This window comes from Garra rufa, chromosome 3, assembly GCF_049309525.1.
Source record: "Garra rufa chromosome 3, GarRuf1.0, whole genome shotgun sequence".
Lineage (NCBI taxonomy): Eukaryota > Metazoa > Chordata > Actinopteri > Cypriniformes > Cyprinidae > Garra > Garra rufa.
In genome coordinates, this window is record NC_133363.1 from 55743928 (window position 1) to 55766869 (window position 22942).

At 33.0% G+C, this 22942-nt stretch overlaps 1 protein-coding gene across 1 annotated transcript; it reads left to right on the plus strand.

Moving 5' to 3' along the window:
* Positions 1-910: 910 nt before the first annotated feature.
* Positions 911-22095, plus strand: LOC141332235 (aminopeptidase N-like). Its single transcript, XM_073837360.1, has 19 exons — positions 911-1518; positions 3435-3577; positions 5450-5589; positions 5700-5826; positions 5932-6086; positions 6227-6340; positions 10724-10867; positions 10951-11016; positions 11122-11187; positions 11698-11873; positions 11965-12172; positions 13825-13880; positions 13971-14118; positions 14210-14301; positions 14908-15018; positions 17780-17947; positions 18391-18531; positions 18613-18694; positions 21543-22095. Exons 1-19 carry the CDS (start codon positions 914-916, stop codon positions 21693-21695), a joined length of 2895 nt encoding a protein of 964 aa, XP_073693461.1. The 5' UTR covers positions 911-913; the 3' UTR covers positions 21696-22095.
* The last annotated feature ends 847 nt before the right edge of the window (positions 22096-22942 follow it).

Here is a 22942-nt window from a genome sequence, read left to right on the forward strand (position 1 = left end):
TGCCAATGGGGCAAGAAAAAAAATCTTATTTCAAACAGAAAACAAGATTATTTTTCTTACCCCGTTGGCAGATTATTTTGCTTGTTTCAAGCAAAAACACACTTAATTTTGACTGTTTTTTTTTTTTTTTTTCTGAAAATAAGACATTAATTTTTACTTGTCTATAAAATCCTTCTTGATTTAAGAATTTTTAGATATTTTGGCTGGAAACAAGACAAAAAATCTTAGTAAGAAAAGCATTTTTTGCAGTGCAGTAGGCATTGTACAAACTGTTTTTGAAGCCTTTTTTGAAACATGTACTTTTACTGTCTTTAATAAACAATGAAGTTTTGAAATCATCATTTTGAGTTGTGTAACCTTGTCTTCCTCTTTTCTGAATGAGCTTATACAATGTCATAATGACAAGTTGACCACTTAACTCAAAATGCGTTAGCAGATACAGTGCTGTTTGGTGGATGTCATTTTCCTATGTCATCCACTGTCACAACCCCTTGAAAGCCAGGAGGCTGTTTCATAATATTTGAAATAATAACTTGGAACTGGCATAAAGCGATTTCAAGACTGGAGAGTAATGTAATTACCCCGAAGCGATCGCTAATAAACCCTATGACCCAGTTTAACTTGGCAACCGAAACTCACATGCAAAGTCAAGTCAAATGCAAAGAATAAAGACATATTTGCCATTGTTTTGTTTACTTAAAAATGACAACTATGCAAATATTTGGAGCTTGAGCAACTGTTTTCCGCAGAAGTGGCATGGATATGACCACAGCATGATTCATCACAGTCACCACTATTTAATCACACATACTTCATGGCTGTCCGCATAGACTTGATCCTGTCCTGGCCCCATCATTAACTCCTGTATGTTTCCTCACAACATCTCCTGAGACTTCATTTTAACTCTGCGGTCATGGGGAAAGGTTTTTATATAAGTAAGCCTCTAGGGTTGGCGCTATTTGGGTTGGGCGTCGGGGCCGTGCTCACCATTTTTACTTTGTCAGTGGTCTACGCTCAAGAGAAACGAAAAAACGAGGTAAACGCCATAGACGGGACACGTATGGTGATGACTCCAGCACCCCAAGGCACCTCAGCACCATCGAACGAGCCCTGGGACAAGTACAGACTGCCTGACACCCTTCTTCCTGAGTACTACAATGTGACGCTTTGGCCTCGCTTGGTGCCGGACGAGCAGGGCATGTACGTTTTCACTGGGAAATCGGGAGTTGCGTTTAAATGCGTGAAGGAGACCAACCTGATCATTATTCATTCCCATGAGCTGAACTTCACCTTGACCTCGGAGATGCACCATGCGAAGCTGACGGGTTTGGGAGGGACGAGCGCTCCGGCCGTACTGAAAACCTGGTTTCAAACACAAACACAGTTCATGGTGATTCAGCTGGAAGAAAATCTACAAGTTGAAAAATCCTATTGGCTTTACGTGGAATTCCGTGGAGAGCTGTCAGATGGCCTAAGAGGATTTTACAGAAGTGAATACAAAGAAAATGGTGTGAAAAAGTAAGACTAGTTACTACTGCAATTACGTAATTTAATTACAAAATAAACGTAACTGTAATCTCTTACAGCTGCTGGGGGGAAAAATGTAATTAAATTAGTTACTTATGAAAATGTTTGATTGATTTCTTTCCTAAATTGCATAGACTGCTCTAAAATATGAGACACAGAATAGGGCACATGCTTATTTGATAACTGTTTTATTTCCTATTTGGATTTATGTATATGCTTTTTTTAAGGATTTTTTAGGATTAACTGTATTTTCCAAAGCATTGTTAGATGCCAGTATTTCCCTATGCAAAGATTTGATTTCAAAAACAGCATCAGAGCTGTTTAACTATATCTTGTTATGATTTTAAACCAGTATTTAACAGAAGAATGATCTCAAAGTGAAAAGAGGGGCAAAAGTCTGATTTTGTGTCATAATTGCGCTTTAAACTTGAATTATTATAATTCAAGTCTGCAAGGTTACCCTGCTTTAAATGTTTCAAAATGATTAACAGTTGAAACTTTCATTAGAACTATAGAAAGTAACAATAAAGTAATCAAATGTAATCAGTTGCATTACTTTAATAAAGTACCAGTCAAAAGTGTTTGCACAGTAAGATGTTTAATGTTTTTTAAAGAAGTCTCTTCTGCTCACCAAGCCTGCATTTATTTGATTCAAAGTGCAGTAAAAACAGTACAATTTTGAAATATTTTTGCTAGTTTTCTATTTGAATATATTTTAAAATGTAATTTATTCCTGATTTCAAAGCTGAATTTTTAGCATCATTACTCCAGTCAGTACTCTATTATATATGTTAAAAAGTTTTCTTTGTTGAATAAAATTAAGAAAAACAGCATAAATTATACTGACTCCAAGCTTTTGAATAGTAGTGTATAATTTTACAAAAGCTTTTTTGTTTCAGATAAATCTGAAATAAATCTTTCTATTCATCAAAGAATCCTGAAAAAATGTACTCAACTGATTTAAATATTAATAACAATAATAAAAAGTGTTTTTTGAACTGCAAATCAGCATTTCAGTTTTACTTTTACTATTAATAGTAAAAATATTTCAATTTTTTACTGTTTTTGCTGTACTTTGGATCAAATAAATGCAGGCTTGGTGAGCAAGTGACTTCTTTAAAAAACATTACAAATCTTACTGTTCAAAAACTTTTGACTGGTAGTGTAGTTACAATACTTATTGCAATTTGAATAGTGTAATTTGTAACCTGTAACCTATTACATTTCCTAAGTAACTTTCCCAACACTGGACGTGTTGTAGCTTTAAGTACTATGCTGACATTACTTTCCTAAGACAGGGTTGAAATGTTTACATTTTACAGATTTTTTTATTCAACATTAAAATAAGTACTTATAATACGAATTAATTGTCGTACAAACTTATAATTGGGAGCTTGACTTTTTTTACAAATACTTATTTTTTAAATGACCTTTTTAACAATTTTATTTCTATTTACCATAAACGCATGTAAATCAAAAGTATTTTAGGTCCTGATTTCTTATCCAGTTCATTTCATTCGTACTGTGGTATGACAAATTAATTTTAAAAATGTACAAATATTTTATGTGTCTCAATATATAAAAACAGGGCAAAAATAAATTTGAGCATTTCTAAGAAAATAAAGAAGAAATATTTAATGTTTAATTAAAAAAGTTAAAAGTTGATATCATATCAAACCACAAACCATTTTTTTACTATTTTATTATAATTATTGAAAAAATATTATTATTATTGTTATTGAATATTGAATAAAAGTGCCTGCTAAATGCATAAATGTGTACTGAAAGTTGGCACACTGGCAAGCTTCCATTGAATTACATACTGAATTTTAAACAAAATATTTATGATGACTTTGCAAGCTGTATTACTTCCTACACACTTAACTGAGATACCTTTATTTTGGCAGAGTTGTTGCCACAACACAAATGCAGCCAACTGCCGCCAGAAACGCTTTTCCATGCTTTGATGAGCCGTCAATGAAGGCCGTCTTTCACCTGACTCTCCTACACCCTCCTGGAACTGTGGCCCTCGCTAATGGCATGGAGCTGGGTTAGTGCTCACATCAATGTGACAAGCTGTTGAGGGCATGATAATATTATGTTAGAAAATCTTAGACAATATTGACTGAAATATCTTGCTAAAATAATTATCATATGAGTTATGAAATTAAACATGCATATCTTGTGAAATGACTTTTAGTGGGTTTTTTTTATTTAAAACCAGTAGTCTTTAAATCACAGGATCTACATTATGGACTCTAAGACACACTGGCAATCTGAGATTCTGAGCTCACAAATCTTTTGAATTTGAAGACACGTTGCCAGTCTGAAAGACTAAGTTTAGACCTTACCAATTATGTCAGCTTGACTGAAGTTTTTCCAAAGTTGTGTAATTGTAGCCTTGATTGTTCGGTGGCTTATAACCTGCTGTTTAATCACTTATCGAGGCCACATTTTCCCCTCAGCGTGTTATACAAGCACTGACAAGATTACCATTTAACATTCCGAACAATTATTTTTAACTTTTTTTTTTCTATCTATGTCTGCTGTTCAAAAGTCTGGCGTCAGTAGGATTATTTATTTAGAAAGAAATTGTGTTTTTATTTACTAAAGGATTTGCAATATTACAAACAATCTGTCTGAAATAAAAGCTGTTCTTTTGAATAGGGGTCAAGAAATGTGACCCTGGAATACAAAACCAGTCATAAGGGTCATTTTTTTTTTAAATTGAGATTTATACATCATCTAAAAGCTGAATAAGTTTTCCATTGATGTATGGTTTGTTGAAATCTGGAATCTGATATATCAAATATATACATCAAAATATTGAGAAAAGCACCTTTAAAGTTGTCCAAATGAAGTTCTTAGCAATGCATATTACTAATCAAAAAGTAAGTTTTGATATTGAAGTTATGAATTTACAAAATATCTTCATGGAACATGATCTTTACTTAATATCATAATAATTTTTGCATTTAAAAAAAATCTATAATTTTGACCCATACAATGTATTTTTGGCTATTGCTACAAATATACCCATGCTACTTGAGACTGGTTTTGTGGTCCAGAGTCACAAATGTGTTTTTCAGGGTCATTGGCGATACCGATTATAACAGATCAACCGATAAACCATGTTTTGAATCGATATACATGTCTGGTTTAAAATGAAAATGAATGTCAAAATTAAGAATAACAAAGGCCTCTGACTAAAACTTTCTTTACAGTTTTTTAAATCATTTTACCTGCAAATAGTTTTTGAAAATGACGATACCGATAATCATAAAAAAGCTTAATATGAGCACCAATAATCGGTCGACCACTACTTTATAACTAGGTTTCCAAAAAAATTGGAAAAAACTGTTTTCAGCTTTGATTACAATAAGAAATTTTCTTATTATAACAAGGGCTCTGACAAAAACATTCTTAAAATCCTTTTAAATTATTTTATCGGTAGATCGGTTTTAAAAACGACAATACCGATTATCATAAAAATGCTCAATATGGGCGCCGATAATCAGCAATGCCGTTAATCGATCAACCCCTACTTTTTAACTAGGTTTGCATAAAATAAATAACCAGTGCAACTTTCTTCAGCCTTGATTATAATAAGAAATGTTTCTTGAGCAGCAAATAAAATGATTTCTGAAGCATCATTTGACACTGAAGACTGAAGTAATGATGCTAAAAATGCAGTTTTGCATCACAGAACTGAATTACATTCTAAAAAATAGTTTAAATTATAATAATATTTCCCAACATTACTGTTTCTAATGTATTTTCAATCAAATAAATACAGCTTAAGAGAAAACAACAACAAATCTTTTAGACCCAAACTTTTAAACAGCACTACTGTATACTTTTATAAGATTAACCGTGGACACATTTTAATTCTTCACTCATGTCCTGACTTTCCCTTTTCTAGACACTGAAAACATCACCGTAGATAATCAAGAGGTTTTACGGACCAGATTTGAGCCAACTGAAAAAATGTCAACATATCTGTTGGCCTTTGTCGTCAGTGAATTTACCAACATAAGATCCCCACCCGAGGCCAATGTTTTGGTAGACAAGCACTTTCTTTCTCCCTCATTTCCTTTTATATGTATTTTAAATGCAAATAACAAATGAAATGAGTATTAAATGCATTTTATTTTTATTATGTGATTTTTTAGATCAGAATCTGGGGGCGTAGAGAAGCCATCGAAAGTGGACAGGGAGATTATGCTCTTAATGTGACACTCCCTATTTTGAAGTATTTAGAAAACTATTACAACACCACATACCCCCTATCCAAATCAGGTGAGAGTTTAAACATGCAAGTTCATTCCAAACTTTGTGTCTCAATGCGTAAACACTAGGCCACTGGGTAAAAAAGCAGTCAGACTAATACTTTCCTATCCTTAGACCAAATCGCACTGCCTGATTTCGCTGCTGGAGCCATGGAAAACTGGGGTCTGGTCACATACAGAGAGCTGTCACTTTTCTATGATCCTAAAGTGTCCTCTAATGAAGATAAAGAATGGGTGGTCACTGTAATTACACATGAACTTGCACACATGGTATGTGAAGTACATTTCTCTCTCTCTCTCTCTCTCTCTCTCTCTCTCTCTCTCTCTCTCTCCCTCTTTCTCTAAAAATGATGTTATTTAACTAATTTGAATTAATGTAATTAATTTATGTGAGTCAAATTATTGGCTAGTGGTTTGGGAACCTTGTGACCATGAGATGGTGGAACGACCTGTGGCTCAATGAAGGTTTTGCAAGTTATGTTTCATATCTTGCAGCTGATTATGCAGAACCCACCTGGAATATTGTAAGTGTTTATTTACTATATTCACCAAATAAAACAAAAATCATGTCTATGATCAGAAATTAGTATTAAACATTATGCGACTATAGACCACAAAACCAGCTGTAAGTGTCAGTTTTTCTAAATTGAGATTTAGACATCTGAAAGTTGCATAAAAAAAGATTTCCATTGATGTATGGTTTGTTAGGATAGGATAATATTTGTCAGAGATACAAATATGAAAATCTGGAATCTGATTGTCCAAAATATTGAGAAAATCGCCTTTAAAGTTATCCAAAATAAGTCTTTAGCAATGCAAAATTAAGTTTTCATATATTTACGGTAGGAAATGTACAAAATATCTTCATGGAACATGAATGATTTTTGGCAGATTTTTTTAAAAGACATACTTTTGGCTATTGGTAAATATACCGGTCCTACATAAGACTGGTTTTGTAGTCGAGGGTCACATATAATAACATTAACAGTTACACTACAAAACAGAAGGCTCGATTTTTATTAAAAACTACGTAATGCATCTAACCTTACGCAGACGACGTCACACTGCGTTTGGTCGACTCATTTTGCATTGCTTTCCATTCAGGTGACGCTGGCGCGTTCTTGTGTTTATTCTGGTTTTAACCTGCAGTTTAATTGTGTTTAATCGGATTGTAGTGTATATTACCGTCTTTCGCCAAGAACCGTTTGAGTATCGCGTTAAAAATAGTCTCGTCACGTTTACATTCCGGTGCGCTCCGCCTGTTTGATTTCCAAAGAAAAACGTCCTCTCTTTGATTCCCGATAAGTCATACAGAGGATAGTTGGTAAACTTACGTAACAACGTAAAGTTGTTTCATTCTTAAATCATTCATGAACCATACACTCAAAATAGTAAGGTGTCTTCATTTTCTAGCTTATTAGGGCCTGTCCACACGGAGACGCGTTTCGCTGTATACGCATACATTTTTTATCGTATTGGCGTGTCATCCACACGGATCCGGCGTTTTAGGAGACTGAATCCGCTATTTTTTGAAACCGGGTCCCAAAGTGGATAAATCTGAAAACGACACCCTCGCGGTTTCGTGTGTACAGCCAATACGTATATTTTCTGAAACGATGATGTCATCACATCACATGTCGGCTTCGTCACACGTAACAGCAACAACAATATTGGGGGACTACATGACTGTGTTCGTGTTGCTACTAAGCCTGCTAGCTTTATTACAGCAAAATCTATTGCTTCTATGCAACTGTTATGAGCAACAAGCGATACTGTTCACATCTTCGTCTTCTTCTTAGTACGAATACAGCGCGCAAGGTTATGCGCATGCTTAAAGTCTTCTTCTCCGTGTATAGTGTATATCTATGGCAGAATTACAGCACCCCATACTGGTCTGGCATATATACTACACCGTTTTCAGTGGTTTCGTGTGTACGGAACTTTTTTTTAGGACGAGGGAAAAAAAAAGATCGGATAGGGCACGCACCGGCTTCGTGTGGATGGAGCCTTAGTAACGTCTTTTTTTTTTAAACGCATGTAACGTACTTCACGTAACGTAATTAATATTCATAAGCAACGTGAGGTCGTTACTTGATACAGACTACAAAATGTAATCTGTATGGAGTAGATTAATATTTGTGGCTCAGAAAACAAAACCAGTCTTAAGTAGGATGTGTTTGTAGCAGTAGCCAAAAATACATTGTATTGGTCAAAATGATTTTTTTATGCCATAAATTATTAGTATATTAACTAAAGATCATGTTCCATGATGATATTTTGTAAATCATTTTCTACTGTAAATATATCAAAACTTATCAGAACTTAAATTGGACAACTTTAAAGGCGATTTTCAAAATATATAGATTTTTTGCACCCTCAGATACCAGATTTAAATATTTGTATCTTGGCCAAATATCGTCATATGCTAACATACCATATACATTATTGTAAAGTTGATCTATTCAGCTTTCAGATGATGTATAAATCTCAATTTTGCAAAATTGACATGACTGGTTTTGTGTTGCAGGGTCACATTTGATATAGACTAGCTACTGATTTGTTAAGGTGAGACACTGCAGGTGAATAGGGTAAAAAAAATAACGAATAGGCCTACTTATCATCTTACTCAGTTGATTGATTACATTGTTAATTGCAAACATTTGTTGTATTACAAGTTTTCTAAAATGTTAGGTTCAGTGGTGGACAGTAACGAAGTAGTTGTAATTCGTTACTGTACTTAAGTACATTTTTCAAGTATCTGTACTTTACTGGAGTAGTTTTATTTTGAGTAACTTTTACTTTTACTTCACTACATTCCAAAGCATAATATCGTACTTTTTACTCCACTATATTTAATAAAACATGTCGTTACTCCTTATAATATATTACGTGCTCCGAGACGCAGAAGCAGTGTCTGATTAATGAACAAACTGATTCTTTTCAATCGGTTCGCAAATCGCCACAAGCGATTCATTCACGAATTGGACTGATCCAATTGCAGCTGTTCAAACTCACTGATTCAAATGAGCCGTTTAGAGCGAGTCTCCAGTCATCTGAATTCACAAATAAGAACCGGGAGATTGTGAGCGCGCGCGACTGATGCTGCGAAAAGTAAGATATAATGTCGAGTTTTAGGATTAATTATTGCAATTGTCAGTTGTTTGCGAACTAAATCTGCTGTAAAGGGTGATGTATTTAAGCCCGCTGAAATTATTAAATGCAGACACATCAACATCGTCTCTTTTTAGGTAAAAAAACGAAACATTAAAATAACACAGATTAAATCAAATAACTCATAACGTTACACGTTCATATTCCTCGCTGCTGTAACCTCAACAGTTTTATTAAAATGCTACGCATTTAGCCCTATGTGACGTCTGTTTTTATATTGTTTATTAACGGTATACTTTTTTATATTGTTTGAATCAACTAGCCTAGTATACAGAAATAAATGTTTATTCATAACCATACTGAAAATAAGTAAATATTGTTAGCTGATGCTAACTGTCTAGCTAACAAGCTTGCTGGTGCTAAGTTGAGGTAATTTTCAGATATGAAGTCCAAATATTTATAATCAACCACCTAGACAGATTACATCTGAGGGAAAAGAAAATATGTGATGTTCAGATGGTAACTACAGTAATTATCAAAGTGTGAAGTGATGCCCTCTGGGGACATTTGGCCAGGGGTGTTTTTACACCACAGACAATGTTTGAGAAAAAAGAAAAATATTATGAAAATATAATTACATTTTTCTTCCTAACTTCAGGCCTTATTCTCATATCATTTATAACTGTGCCGTTCCGCAAAATAACAAGCTTTAAAACACTTTTCTTACTGGTGAAAATGAGATGGTTAAATCAGTTTTCTCTCAGGTAACGTTACAATGCAATGTAAGCTTCACAGTGAACATTGTCAACGTAGACCATATCAACAACAAAAATCTATCTTGACTCCATATAGGCTAGTGGTTATTTTGGGAAAAACCAAGGCTTATAGTAGGATTATAAAAAATATATATGCTAATATAAATGTATAGCCTTTATAAACTTGCAAAATATGTCAGTACTTTTTTACTTAAGTACACAAAAAATGTAGTACTTTTGTACTTTCACTCAAGTAAAATGGAAAAAGGAGTACTTTTACTTTTACTGGAGTAATATTCTATTATACGTATCTGTACTTTTACTCAAGTACTTGATTTGTGTACTTCGTCCACCACTGGTTAGGTTTAAATATGCAATTGAGGCATTATTTTAAAAAATATGCGCAAATTTGCATGAATTTCTAGTACAGTAGTAGATTAAGTCAGTTTCAAATTGTTCAATTTATTTGACATATTAGGGTTAAATGTTTTTACAGAGGGAATTTGTATCACTCCATTATTCAGAAAATACTTAGAACAGGCAGAAAACCATATATATATATTTTTTTTTTACAAAATTGGGGGAAATAAAATGTTGTATAAAATCAAGCAAATTATAAATGAACAAATCCCTCTGTAAAAACCTTCAGGATATGGACAGGAATAAAAATGTAAAGTTTGGTGTGTGTAAATTCTACTAAAGTGGAGATTTATGGCTTAGTGTAGGAGAAAAAACTCATTTTTCGAAAACGGACTTTAAAAATACGTACTGCAGTTGAAATCTATTGACACAAATAGATAAAGTGCTATAAAAGAAACACTTAACAGTGTCTTTTGGATGTTTTCTTTCCACAAGTCTGAAAAAACACTTTATGCTCAACCAAAAAGGCCATAATCTCAAACTTGACAGGTGCATGAAAAAACTGTGCTTTTGCCTGCAGTGTCTCCCCTTAAGTATTATTCATATATATTATAAAGTGTGGGGTGTTGTTAATGCCGCCTGTCAAGATATAACAAATGTGCTATATGTTCTTTCCTGAAGAAAGATCTGATGGTGCTGCAACAGGTTCAGAGGGCGTTTGCCATCGATGCTCTTGTTTCCTCTCACCCGCTTTCTTCTAAGGAGGATGAAGTTGTCACACCGGATCAAATCGACCAGCTATTTGATACCATCACATATAGCAAGGTACCCATCATGCGCCAACTTGAAATAACACTATTAAGCAGTGTAATATTGCAGTGTTTGTTGGTAAATTGTTGTTGTTTCAGGGGGCAGCAGTATTGAGAATGCTGTCTGAGTTTCTGACAGAGTCTGTCTTTGCTAAAGGACTTCATGTATGTATGAAGGGTTTGGGGTTTTAAAGATGGAGATATTATGATGTATTCATGTGACTGGCTTTTTCTCAAAAGAAAATTATAACCTGTACGTTATTTCCACAGAACTATTTGCATGAGTATGCATACAGCAACACTGTGTACACAGATCTTTGGGGAAAACTCCAGGAAGTAAGTTACAAAATTGATGCAATGGAATCCTTAAATATTAGTTTTAAGTGTGTTTGTTTTTACAACCATATGTGACCCTAGACCACAAAACCAGTCATAAGTAGCATCGGTATATTTGTAGCAATATCTAACAATACATTGTGTGGGGCAAAATTATTTATTTTCTTTTATTGCAAAAATCATTAGCATATTAAGTAAAGCTTATGCTCCATGAAATATTTTGTAAATTCCCTAATGTAAATCTATTAAAACTTATTTTTTGATTAGTAATATGCATTGCTAAGAACTTCATTTGGACAACTTTAAAGGCGATTTTCTTAATATTTTGTTTTTTTGCACCCTCAGATTCCAGATTTTCAATTAGTTGTATCTCAGCCAAATATTGTCCTATCCTAACAAACCATACATCAGTGGTTTGTTAGGTGATATGTATTTCAAATAATTGACTGTTATGACTGGTTTTGTGGTCCAGGGTCACATATATTATATTTCATTATACATCTTTTCCAGGTTGTAGATGCAGATTCAAGCATCCGGCTCCCAACCTCAATAAATGAAATTATGAATCGCTGGATTCTTCAGATGGGTTTCCCTGTTATAACCATTGACACTCGAACAGGAAGTATCTCTCAACAGCACTTCCTGATAAACTCAGAGGCAGTAGTGGACAAGCCATCTGGCTACAAGTATGTTTACACTGACAAATGTGTGGCAACCTTACGTAAGAGTCCTGTACTTCTAAAGTGTACTGTGTTTATCTTCAAAAATGTTTTGCAGTTATGAATGGTTTGTGCCAATCACATGGATGAAGAGTGGCAGTAACATGGGCCAGCACTGGTTGCTTGCTAAAAACGATTCATATAAGCCCATGAAGACAAATACTGACTGGTTATTGGCCAACCTGAATGTCACGGGATACTACAGGGTTAATTATGATCCCCAGAACTGGGAACGTCTCGTTACACAACTCACTTTAAATCATAAAGTAGGTATCTCATCAAAGTAGCATACCTGAATAAAATGAAAATTGCAAATTGCACATTAAAAATGATCCATTTAGCAAAACTGTAACAAAAATTATATAGTTATAGTATATGACATAGTATTAAATATTACAACATTTATGTAAAGTGTTCTATTATATAAACTGTTATTGTTTTAAATTGTTCTAAATATAATTATACATTACTAGTAATTTGATGAAATTACTAGTAATGTATAGTTACTTTTATTGTAATGAAGTTAATTTTATTCAACCAGCAAGTTTTTTTTTGACCGGAAATGACACAGGCTTCTCCCAAAAGATAAGACGATGTACAAGAGGCATCATTGTGGCAATAAAATATTTCTCAGCTTTTATTTACATTTCAACAAGTGGCATGTCCAAAATTATTCATACCCTTTGCAAACTGCCACAGTCTATGGGAAAATCCAAAGTTCTATACCATTGCAAATAGTCCAAGCTGTTCAAAAGCATCCTAATTACCCTGATTCATTGGGAACAGCTGTTTTAATCAACTCAACAGGTGAAAAACACAAGCTGCTGTTGGTTTGTGGACAGTCATGTCTAAGACAAAGGAGCTCACTGAGAACCTGCGGCTGTGCATTGTGGCTGCTCACAAGTCAGGAAAGGGCTATAAGACCATATCTAAATGTTTTGAAGTTCCAGTGGCTACAGTGCGAAGTATTATTAAAAAATACAAGACGTTCCGCACTGTGAAAAATCTCAGAAGACGTGGTCGGAATCCAAAAGTGACACCTGTGCTGGCCAGGAGGATAGTGAGAGAGGTAAAAAAGAATCCAAGGATCACCACCAAGGCCATCCTGATGAATCTGGGCTCTGCCCGCTTGGCCTTTGCAAATGCTCATCTGGACAAAGAAGAAGACTTCTGGTCTTCTGTTTTATGGTCAGATGAAACAAAAATGTAATGGTTTGGCCACAATGATGTAGCCTTCATTTGGCGTAAGAAAGGAGAAGCCTTCAACCCTAAGAACACCATCCCTACTGTCAAACATGGTGGTGGGAACCTAATGTTTTAGGGGTGTTTTTCAGCCGGTGGACCAGGGAACCTATTCACAGTAAACGACACCATGAAAAAGGAGCAATACATCAAAATTCTCAACAATAACATCAGGCTGTCTGCAGAGAAACTTGGCCTTGGGCACCAGATGACCCAAAACATACAGCAAAAGTGGTGATGAAATTTTAGCAGACAAAAACATTAACGTTTTGCAGTGGCCCAGCCAGAGTCCTGACTTAAATCCAATTGAGTATCTGTGGAGGGATCTAAAGATCAGGGTGATGGCAAGGAGACCCTCCAACCTGAAAGAGTTGGAGCTCATCGCTAAAGATGAATGGGCAAAAATACCAGTGGAGACATGCAAAAAGCTGGTCAGCAATTACAGGAAGGGTTTGATTCCTGTAATAGCCAATAAAGGCTTTTCTATTGATTATTGAGAAGGGTATGAATAATTTTGGACATGACACTTTTTGTTCAAATGTAAATTCCACAATGATGCCACTTGTACATCGTCTTATTATCTTCTGTGAGACGTCTGTGTCATTTATAATGAAAAAAAAAAAACCTTGCTGGTTGAATAAAAGTAACTTTAAGTCAGAATTTGATTTTCAAAAAGGTTATTCCAGTTCTTAATAGGGGCCAGATCATCGATGATGCATTTAATTTGGCGAGGTAAGCACTCTGCTCCAAGGAGTTTTCATCAATGGACAATTATTTAGCTGTAAATAATAAAATTGAAAATCTGAATCTGATTATTAATAGGGCAGAGATAATCAACATAACCTTGGCTCTGAGAACAACCAAGTATCTGTCTGAGGAGATGGAGTACATACCGTGGGAATCTGCCATAAGAAATTTGGAGTATTTTTTCCTCATGTTTGAACGGACAGAAGTCTTTGGACCTTTTCAGGTATCTTTGTTCTCTTATTACATAAAATAACATGTCTGACACATACTAGACACTTGTTTTAACATCTATACATTTCTTTAAAACTCTCCAGACGTATTTGCGGAAAAAGGTGCAGCCTCTTTTTGACCACTTCAAAGCTATCACATCAAACTGGACTCAGAAACCACCAAGATTCATGGACCAGTAAGTACATGATTACTTCTTTGTAATTCTATAACCACAAACATGACGAATTTTAGGGATCACATTATGAGAAATCAAACTGTCTTGATGTTTGGATATTAAAGAGTTAAAGTTCTATGAAAACGTTCTTCTCAGTAAATAAGAACCATTTATTGAAACTGAGCAACTCGTTCTGTACTGACGTCAGACAGACCACAAGAAAAAATGACCACCCTCATATAAGCATTAAGAAGTAATGAGGAAATATATACCAGTCAGAAACATAAGACAAATGTGGTAAAGTGTGGGAAAATCTGTCATAGCTTGTGCAAAACCACATGTAATTATACATGCAAAGAGGATGTTTACATAGAAGTTATATAGGCACAACTGCAAAAAGAACTCATATAGTCTGGTAATAAAAAATAAATTATTACTGTAATTACTGGTGCAAAAACTAAGTTGAACTCAGTGGAAAAAAAAAAAAACATTAAAAATGTAATTTATGTAACATATGAGTTATGAGTTTAAATCACTTCTGTTTTTGCATTAAAATTAGTAATATATGTTCCCTATGATAAATTGCTCACTAAAATATTGTATGGTTTGTGTGACTTCTGTTTATAGATACAACCAAATAAACGCAATCTCAATGGCCTGCAAAACTGGAGTGAAAGAATGTTCAGCGCTCACTATAATGTGGTACAGACAATGGATGAAAAACCCTGACAGTAACCTGTATGGAAACCCCTTCTCTTCACCTGAAATCTGAATTCAGTTTATCCCAGTTCAGATCTTTCTTATTCTGCTAATGCACTTGAATTAATCCACTCTGAATTTAGTTCTAGCCAGTTCATCACTTTCTAGGTCTATTCAGTTCACGTCTTCTTAATTTAGTTTAGCTCATCAGTTTAATTCAATGCAATTTCAAGTCAAAATTCAATTTCAGAGGTCACTTCTTTACTTATTTTTTTTTTCTTTTCCATCTGTGTATGGGAGCTAAATTAAATTCATTTCCCCTCAGAATTCAGTTTAAGCCAGAATTCAGTTCAGCTTTTTCTAGGTCTATCCATAGTATCCATAGTATACTGACTTGAACTGAATTTGGAGTGGAACTGAACTCCCATAAACAAATAAAAAAGAACTAGAAAGAAGTGAACTGAAATAACTTGAAATGAATTCCGACTTGAATTAAAAGAAACTGACAAACTGAACTAAACTAAAAACCAAGAGCTAAACTGGCTTGAAATTTATTGAACGTAGCACCCATAAACAGATTGAAAGGAACTAAAAGAAGTGAACTGCACTGAATGAAACTGAATTCAATAATTGTTCCCTTCAGAATTCAGTTCCAAACCACTTTAGCTCTTGATTTTTAGTTTAGTTCAGTTGGTCAGTTTCTTTTAATTCAAGTCAGAATTCATTTCAAGTTATTTCAGTTCACTACTTTCTAGTCCTTTTTTATTTGTTTGTGCAAGTTCAGTTCCACTCCAAATTCAGTTCAAGCCAGTTCAGTTTTTTCTAGGTCTATCCATACTATTGCTCCTTAATACATTTTATTCAGTTCACTTATTTCTAGTTCTTATTTAATCTTTTTATGGGAGTTTAATTCAAATCAGTTTCAGACTGAATTTACTTCAAGCTAGTTCATCTCTTTCTAGGCCTGCTCATAATACTGATTTTAGTTTAGTTCAGCTATTCAGTTACATTCAGTGCAATTTAAGTCGGAATTCAGTTTAATTCAGTTCAGTTAACTTCTTTTTAGTTCCTTTCAGTTTGTTTATGGGAGCTAAGTTCAATTAATTTACCCTCAGAATTCAGTTTCAAGCCAGTTTAGCTCTTGATTTTTAGTTTAGTTCAGTTAGTCAGTTTCTTTTAATTCAAGTCTGAATTCATTTCAAGGTATTTCAGTTCACTTCTTTTTAGTTCCTTTTCATCCGTTTATGGGAGTTCAGTTCAGTTCTACTTCGAATTCAGTTCAAGGCAAGCCAATTCAGCTTTTTCTAGGTCTATCCATACTATTGATTTTATCTTAGTTCAGTTAATACATTATTTTTAATTTAAATCAGATTTCAGTTCAAGCCAGTTCACTTATTTCTGGATCTTTTTAAATGTTTTTTTTATAGAAATTTAATTCAGTTCAAGCCAGTAGTAATCAGTTTCATTCAATGCAATTCAAGTCAGAATTCAGTTTAATTCAGTTCAGTTCACTTCTTTTAGTTGCGTTCAATCTGTTTATGGGAGCTAAGTTCAATTAATTTCCCCTGAGAATTCAGTTTCAAGTCAGTTTAGAACTTGATTTTTTTATTTTTGTTCAGTTATTCAGTCTCTTTTAATTCAAGTCTGAATTCAGTTTAAGTTAATTCAGTTCACTTCTTTTCAGTTCAAGCCAGTTCAGCTTTTTTTCCCATAATATTGCTCCTTGATATATTTTATTAAAATCAAATCTAAATTCAGTTCACGCCAGTTAAGCTCTATCTAGGTTTATTGATATCACTGATATTAGTTTAGCTAATCAGTTTCAGAATTCAGTTCAGTTCACTTCTTTCTAGTTCTTTTTTTATCTGTTTATGGGAGTTCAGTTCAAATCCCACTCTGAATTCAGTTTAAGCCACTTCGGATTTTTCTAATTCTATCCATACTGTTGATTTTTGGTTAGTTCATTTGATATATTTTATTCAATTCAAGTCAGAATTCAGTTCAAGCCAGTACAGTTCACCAATTTCTAGTTATGTTAATTTTTTTTGTAGGAGTTTATTTCAATTCAGTTCCAGTCTGAATTCAGTTAATCTCTTTCTAGACCTTTTCACACCATGAATTTATTTTAGTTTAGTTCAGCTAATATGTTTCATTCAGTGCAATTCAGTCAGAAATTATTTTAATTCAGTTCAGACCGCTTCTTTTTAGTTCTTTTTAATCATAGGAGTTCATAGGAGCTAAGTTCAATTAATTTCCACTCAGAATTTAGTTTAAACCAGTTTAGTTCTTGACTTTACTTCAGTTTCCTTTAAGTCAGAATTCATTTCAAGTTATTTCAGTTCACTTCTTTCTAGTTCTTATTAAATCTTTTTATGGGAGTCAATTCAGTTCCAGTCTAAATTCACTTTAAGCCATTTCATCTCTTTCTAGGTCTATTCACACTATCGATTTAAGTTAATATGTTTTATTGAATTCAGGTCGGAATTCAGTTAAAGCCAGTTCAGTTCACTTATTTCTAGTTCTTTTTTAAATCTTATGGGAGTTTAACTCAATTCAGTTTCAGTCTGAATTCACTTCAAGCCAGTTAAGCTCTTTCTAAGACTATTGATATCACTGATTTTCGTTTAGTTCAGTTAATCAATTTAATTAAATTTAATTCAAAATCCAGTTAAAACCATTTCAGTTCTTTCTAGTTCTATTCATTCAGATATTGTTCAGTTTAATTCAAGTCAGATTTTTCTAATTTGGTTCAGTTCAATGAGTCAATTCAGTTCTGTTTATTTTATTTTTTCCACTCAAGAATTCCCCCAAATCTGAAGGTCACTGTGTACTGTAATGCCATCGCCGCTGGTGGTGTTGAGGAGTGGGATTTCGGATGGCAGATGTTCAAGAACACTACCATTGCAGCAGAGGCAGAAAAACTGATATACGGTCTATCATGCACTAAAGAGCCCTGGCTGTTAAACAGGCAAGTCCTATATACAGCATCTTATATAAACCAAAAATGTATGGTTTTATTCAATAAATTTATCAAAAGTGACAGTAAACACATTCTATTTCAAATAATAAATGCTGTTCTTTTTAACTTTCTAATAATCAAAGACTATAAGTGTCCACCAATGTATTAAGCAATACAGCAGCTGTCAACATTAATAATATAATAACAGTTTTTTGAACAGCAAATCATATTAAAATGATTTCTGAAGGATCATGTGACACTTAAATTGTAATAATATTGCACAATATTAATGATCAAATAAATGCAGCTTTGATGAGCATAAAACACTTCTTTCAAAAAATATTCTTACCGACCCAAACTTTTGTATTGCATAGCATATACTATCTGTTTATTTGAATTCATTTGTTTTAATATTAATGTATGCTTATTTAATTGCCTTTTTATTTCTAAAGGTACCTGGAATACACAATAGATCCAAACATGATCAGGAAGCAGGACGTTACCTACGCTATTGTGTATATTGCAGGAAATGTAATCGGGCAGTCATTGGTTTGGGATTTTTTCAGAGCCAACTGGGAACATATAACTAAAGAGTAAGTACTGTGTTTCCTCCTTTCTTTCTAAATGTATATTTATAATCTCTACTAACACTTTCTATCATGTGATCTCCATAGTTTTGATGATGGGTCCTTCTTTCTTGGAAGACTGATCCAGGGCATCACAAAGAAGTTTTACACAAAATTTGAACTGCAACAGGTTTGTGCTATTTTAACAAGACCTTGTATTTGCAAACACAAAACAAATTATTACACCACTGTTAAAACGTCTAGGGTCGGTATGATTTTTCAGTCTCAGTCTCAAGTCTCATGTCTCATGTTCATCAAGGCTTTGTGTTTGATTAAATAACAGTAAAAACAGTAATACTTGAGAAAGCCAACTTACTGTAATCCAACCTAAACTTACAGACAGTTATTATTATTCTTCTGAGACTAAATTTATGAACTCTATCTCCTCCTAGAGCTAACTTTACAAACTCCAGTCTTGCTCTATCTTTTCTAACTGATCAGAGTTACGGTTTTCCTAAAAAAGATGATTAAAACAGGGAAAAATCCCATAGACGTACATTGACGGAATGTTCAAATGAGCCAACACTATTCAAACTTATTTAAATGAACTTGCTAATCATGTTAAAAACATGCTAGTAACATGCTAGTCATACTAGTAACTTGCTAATCATGCTAGAAACATGCTAGCAACTTGCTCATCATTCTAGAAACATGTTAAAAATATGCTAACAACTTGCTAAATATGTTAGAAACAAGTTCGAAACATACTAGCAACTTCCTAATCATGCTAGAAACATGTTAGAAATATGCTAACAACTTGCTAAACATGCTAGAAACAAGTTAGAAACATACTAGCAACTTGCTAATCATGCTAGAGACATGTTAGAAATATGTTAACAACTTGCTAAATTTGTTAGAAACATACTAGCAACTTGCTAATCATGCTAGAAACAAGTTAGAAACATACTAGCAACTTGCTAATCATGCTAGAAACATGTTAGAAACATACTAACAACTTGCTAAACATGCTAGAAACAAGTTAGAAACATACTAGCAACTTGCTAATCATGCTAGAAACATGTTAGAAACATACTAACAACTTGTTAAATATGTTAGAAACAAGTTAGAAACATACTAGCAACTTGCTAATCATGCTAGAGACATGTTAGAAATATGTTAACAACTTGCTAAATTTGTTAGAAACATACTAGCAACTTGCTAATCATGCTAGAAACAAGTTAGAAACATACTAGCAACTTGCTAATCATGCTAGAAACATGTTAGAAACATACTAACAACTTGCTAAATTTGTTAGAAACAAGTTAGAAACATACTAGCAACTTGCTAATCATGCTAGAAACATGCTATCAACTTCCTAATCATGCTAGAAACATGTTAGAAATATGCTAACAATTTGCTAAACATGCTAGAAACATGTTAGAAACATACTAACAACTTGCTAAATATGTTAGAAACAAGTTAGAAACATACTAGCAACTTGCTAATCATGCTAGAGACATGTTAGAAATATGTTAACAACTTGCTAAATTTGTTAGAAACATACTAGCAACTTGCTAATCATGCTAGAAACATACTAGCAACTTGCTAATCATGCTAGAAACATGTTAGAAACATACTAGCAACTTGCTAATCATGCTAGAAACATGTTAGAAACATACTAGCAACTTGCTAATCATGCTAGAGACATGTTAGAAATATGTTAACAACTTGCTAAATTTGTTAGAAACAAGTTAGAAACATACTAGCAACTTGCTAATCATGCTAGAAACATGTTAGAAACATACTAACAACTTGCTAAATATTTTAGAAACAAGTTAGAAACATACTAGCAACTTGCTAATCATGCTAGAAACAAGTTAGAAACATACTAGCAACTTGCTAATCATGCTAGAAACAAGTTAGAAACATACTAGCAACTTGCTAATCATGCTAGAGACATGTTAGAAATATGTTAACAACTTGCTAAATTTGTTAGAAACAAGTTAGAAACATACTAGCAACTTGCTAATCATGCTAGAAACATGTTAGAAACATACTAACAACTTGCTAAATATTTTAGAAACAAGTTAGAAACATACTAGCAACTTGCTAATCATGCTAGAAACATGTTAGAAACATACTAGCAACTTGCTAATCATGCTAGAAACATGTTAGAAACATACTAGCAACTTGCTAAACATGCTAGAAACATGTTAGAAACAGTAGTATCCAATGCTAGAAACATGTTAGAAACAGTAGTATCCTGCTAATCATGATAGAAACATGGTAACAACATGCTAGTAACTTGGTAATCATGCTATAATCATGCTATCAACTTGCTAATGAGGCTAGAAGCGTGTTAGAAACGTGCTAGCAACTTGCTAATCATATTAACAACATGCTTGTAACATGCTAATCAAACTAGAAACATGCTAAAAAAATGTTAATCATGCTGGAAACATGCTAGTCATGCAAGAAACACGCTATATGTCTATATCTATCTATCAAACATTAAGCTTTTAAAACTACTTTAAAACTTCAAATGTAAAACTTTTAAAACTTGGACATCTTTTTAATCTTTTTTAAACTGTTCAAACTTTTTACAGCTTCAAACCTTTAAAATGTTTTGGTCCAGCTTTCTCAAGCCAACTTCAAAGTTTGTCTTGCCGAACTTTTTTATCTAGTTAATAATCATTTAGTACTGTAATACATTAAAAATGTAGAATGTGTTTTTTCTGGAAACCATGAGACATTGAAAGTTCTTTACTGTCACTTTAGAACAATTTAAAGTATCTTTTCTAAATAAATGCCATTTCAAATTATTTCAAATTATTAATTTCTGAAAAAATCTTACTGACCCCAGACTTTTCAAGAGTGTATATATGTAATATTTTGTATTTTAAATTTAAGCTTAATATGGTCTGTTATGATGCTATATTCCATTTTTATGTGTGGTAGACTTATTAGAAAATTTAGAAAATGTGGAAATGTGTGTACTTATCCCTTTTCTTTCTCTCTGTTTCTTTGACAAATTTCAGTTACAACAATTTAAAGAGGAAATTGCAGCGAGCAGTTTTAGTTTTGGTACGCAGGCGATAGAGCAGGCCATTGAACAGACAAAAGCCAACAGTAAATGGATGTCTGAAAACAAAGCACAGGTGATGAACTGGCTGATTGAACAATCAGCCTAAACACACTCTCATTAGGAATGTTTCTGTATAATATTTTCATACACAGTCAGATTTAACAGTAAGATGTTTTTTTGAACAAAGTCTCTTCTGCTCAACAAGCCTGTATTTATTTGATCCAAAGTACAGCAAAAACAAAAGAAAATTGAAATATTTTTACTATTTAAAATAACTATTTTCTATTTGAATATATTTTAAATTGTAATTTATTCTTTTGATTTCAATGCTGAATTTTTAGCATCATTACGCCAGGGACATGATCCTTCAGAAATCCTTTTAATATTCTGATTTGCTGCTCAACATTTGTTATTATTATGTTGAAAACTTCTGAGTAGAATTTTTGTCAGGTTTCTTTAATGAATAGAAAGTTCAGAAGAACACAAATATCTTTATCATCATTACTTTTGATCAATTTAAAGCATCTTTGCTAAATAAAAGTATTAATTTCTATAATTTCTTTTCCACAAAAAAAGAAGAAAAAAAATGACTCCAAGCTTTTTTACTGTATAGTAAAGCTTTTTATTTCAGATAAATACTGATCTTTGGATCTTTCTATTCACCAAAGAATCCTGGAAAAAATAAACTCAACAGTTTTAAATACTGATAGTAATAATAATAATAATACATTTCTGGAACAGCAAATCAGTATATTAGAATGATTTCTGAAGGATCATGTGACACTAAAGAATGGAGTAATGGTGATGAAAGTTTAGCTTTGCACACAGGAATAAATTACATTTGAAAATATATTCAAATAGAAAATGGTTATTTTAAATAATAAATATATTTCACATTTTTACTGTTTTTACTGTACTTTGGATCAAATAAATGCAGGCTTGGTGAGCAGAAGAGAAATCTTACTGTTCAAAAACTTTTGACTGGTAGTGTACTTACATGAGTATTACACATATTTATATTTTGAAAATAAATACAGACATTTTCTAATCAAGTTTGATTATCAGCTGTTCTGTGCCTTTGATTATTAAATTAGATCACTAAAATATTTTTGTAGTATATTATAATGTAGTTGTTCATAATTCTAATGTAAGTCTTCCTTTTCTCAAAAAACAAAATTGTATGCATTTAAATATCTTGCAATAAACATGAAATATATTTTATGTTTATAAACACCAGTTTTATATTGTACTGTCATTTCTTCATTTATGATTTATGGGCAATTTCTTCATATAATGAATAGTTTCATTGCATTTTAAAAGACCATTTTTAGGATTTCATTTTTAATTATATTG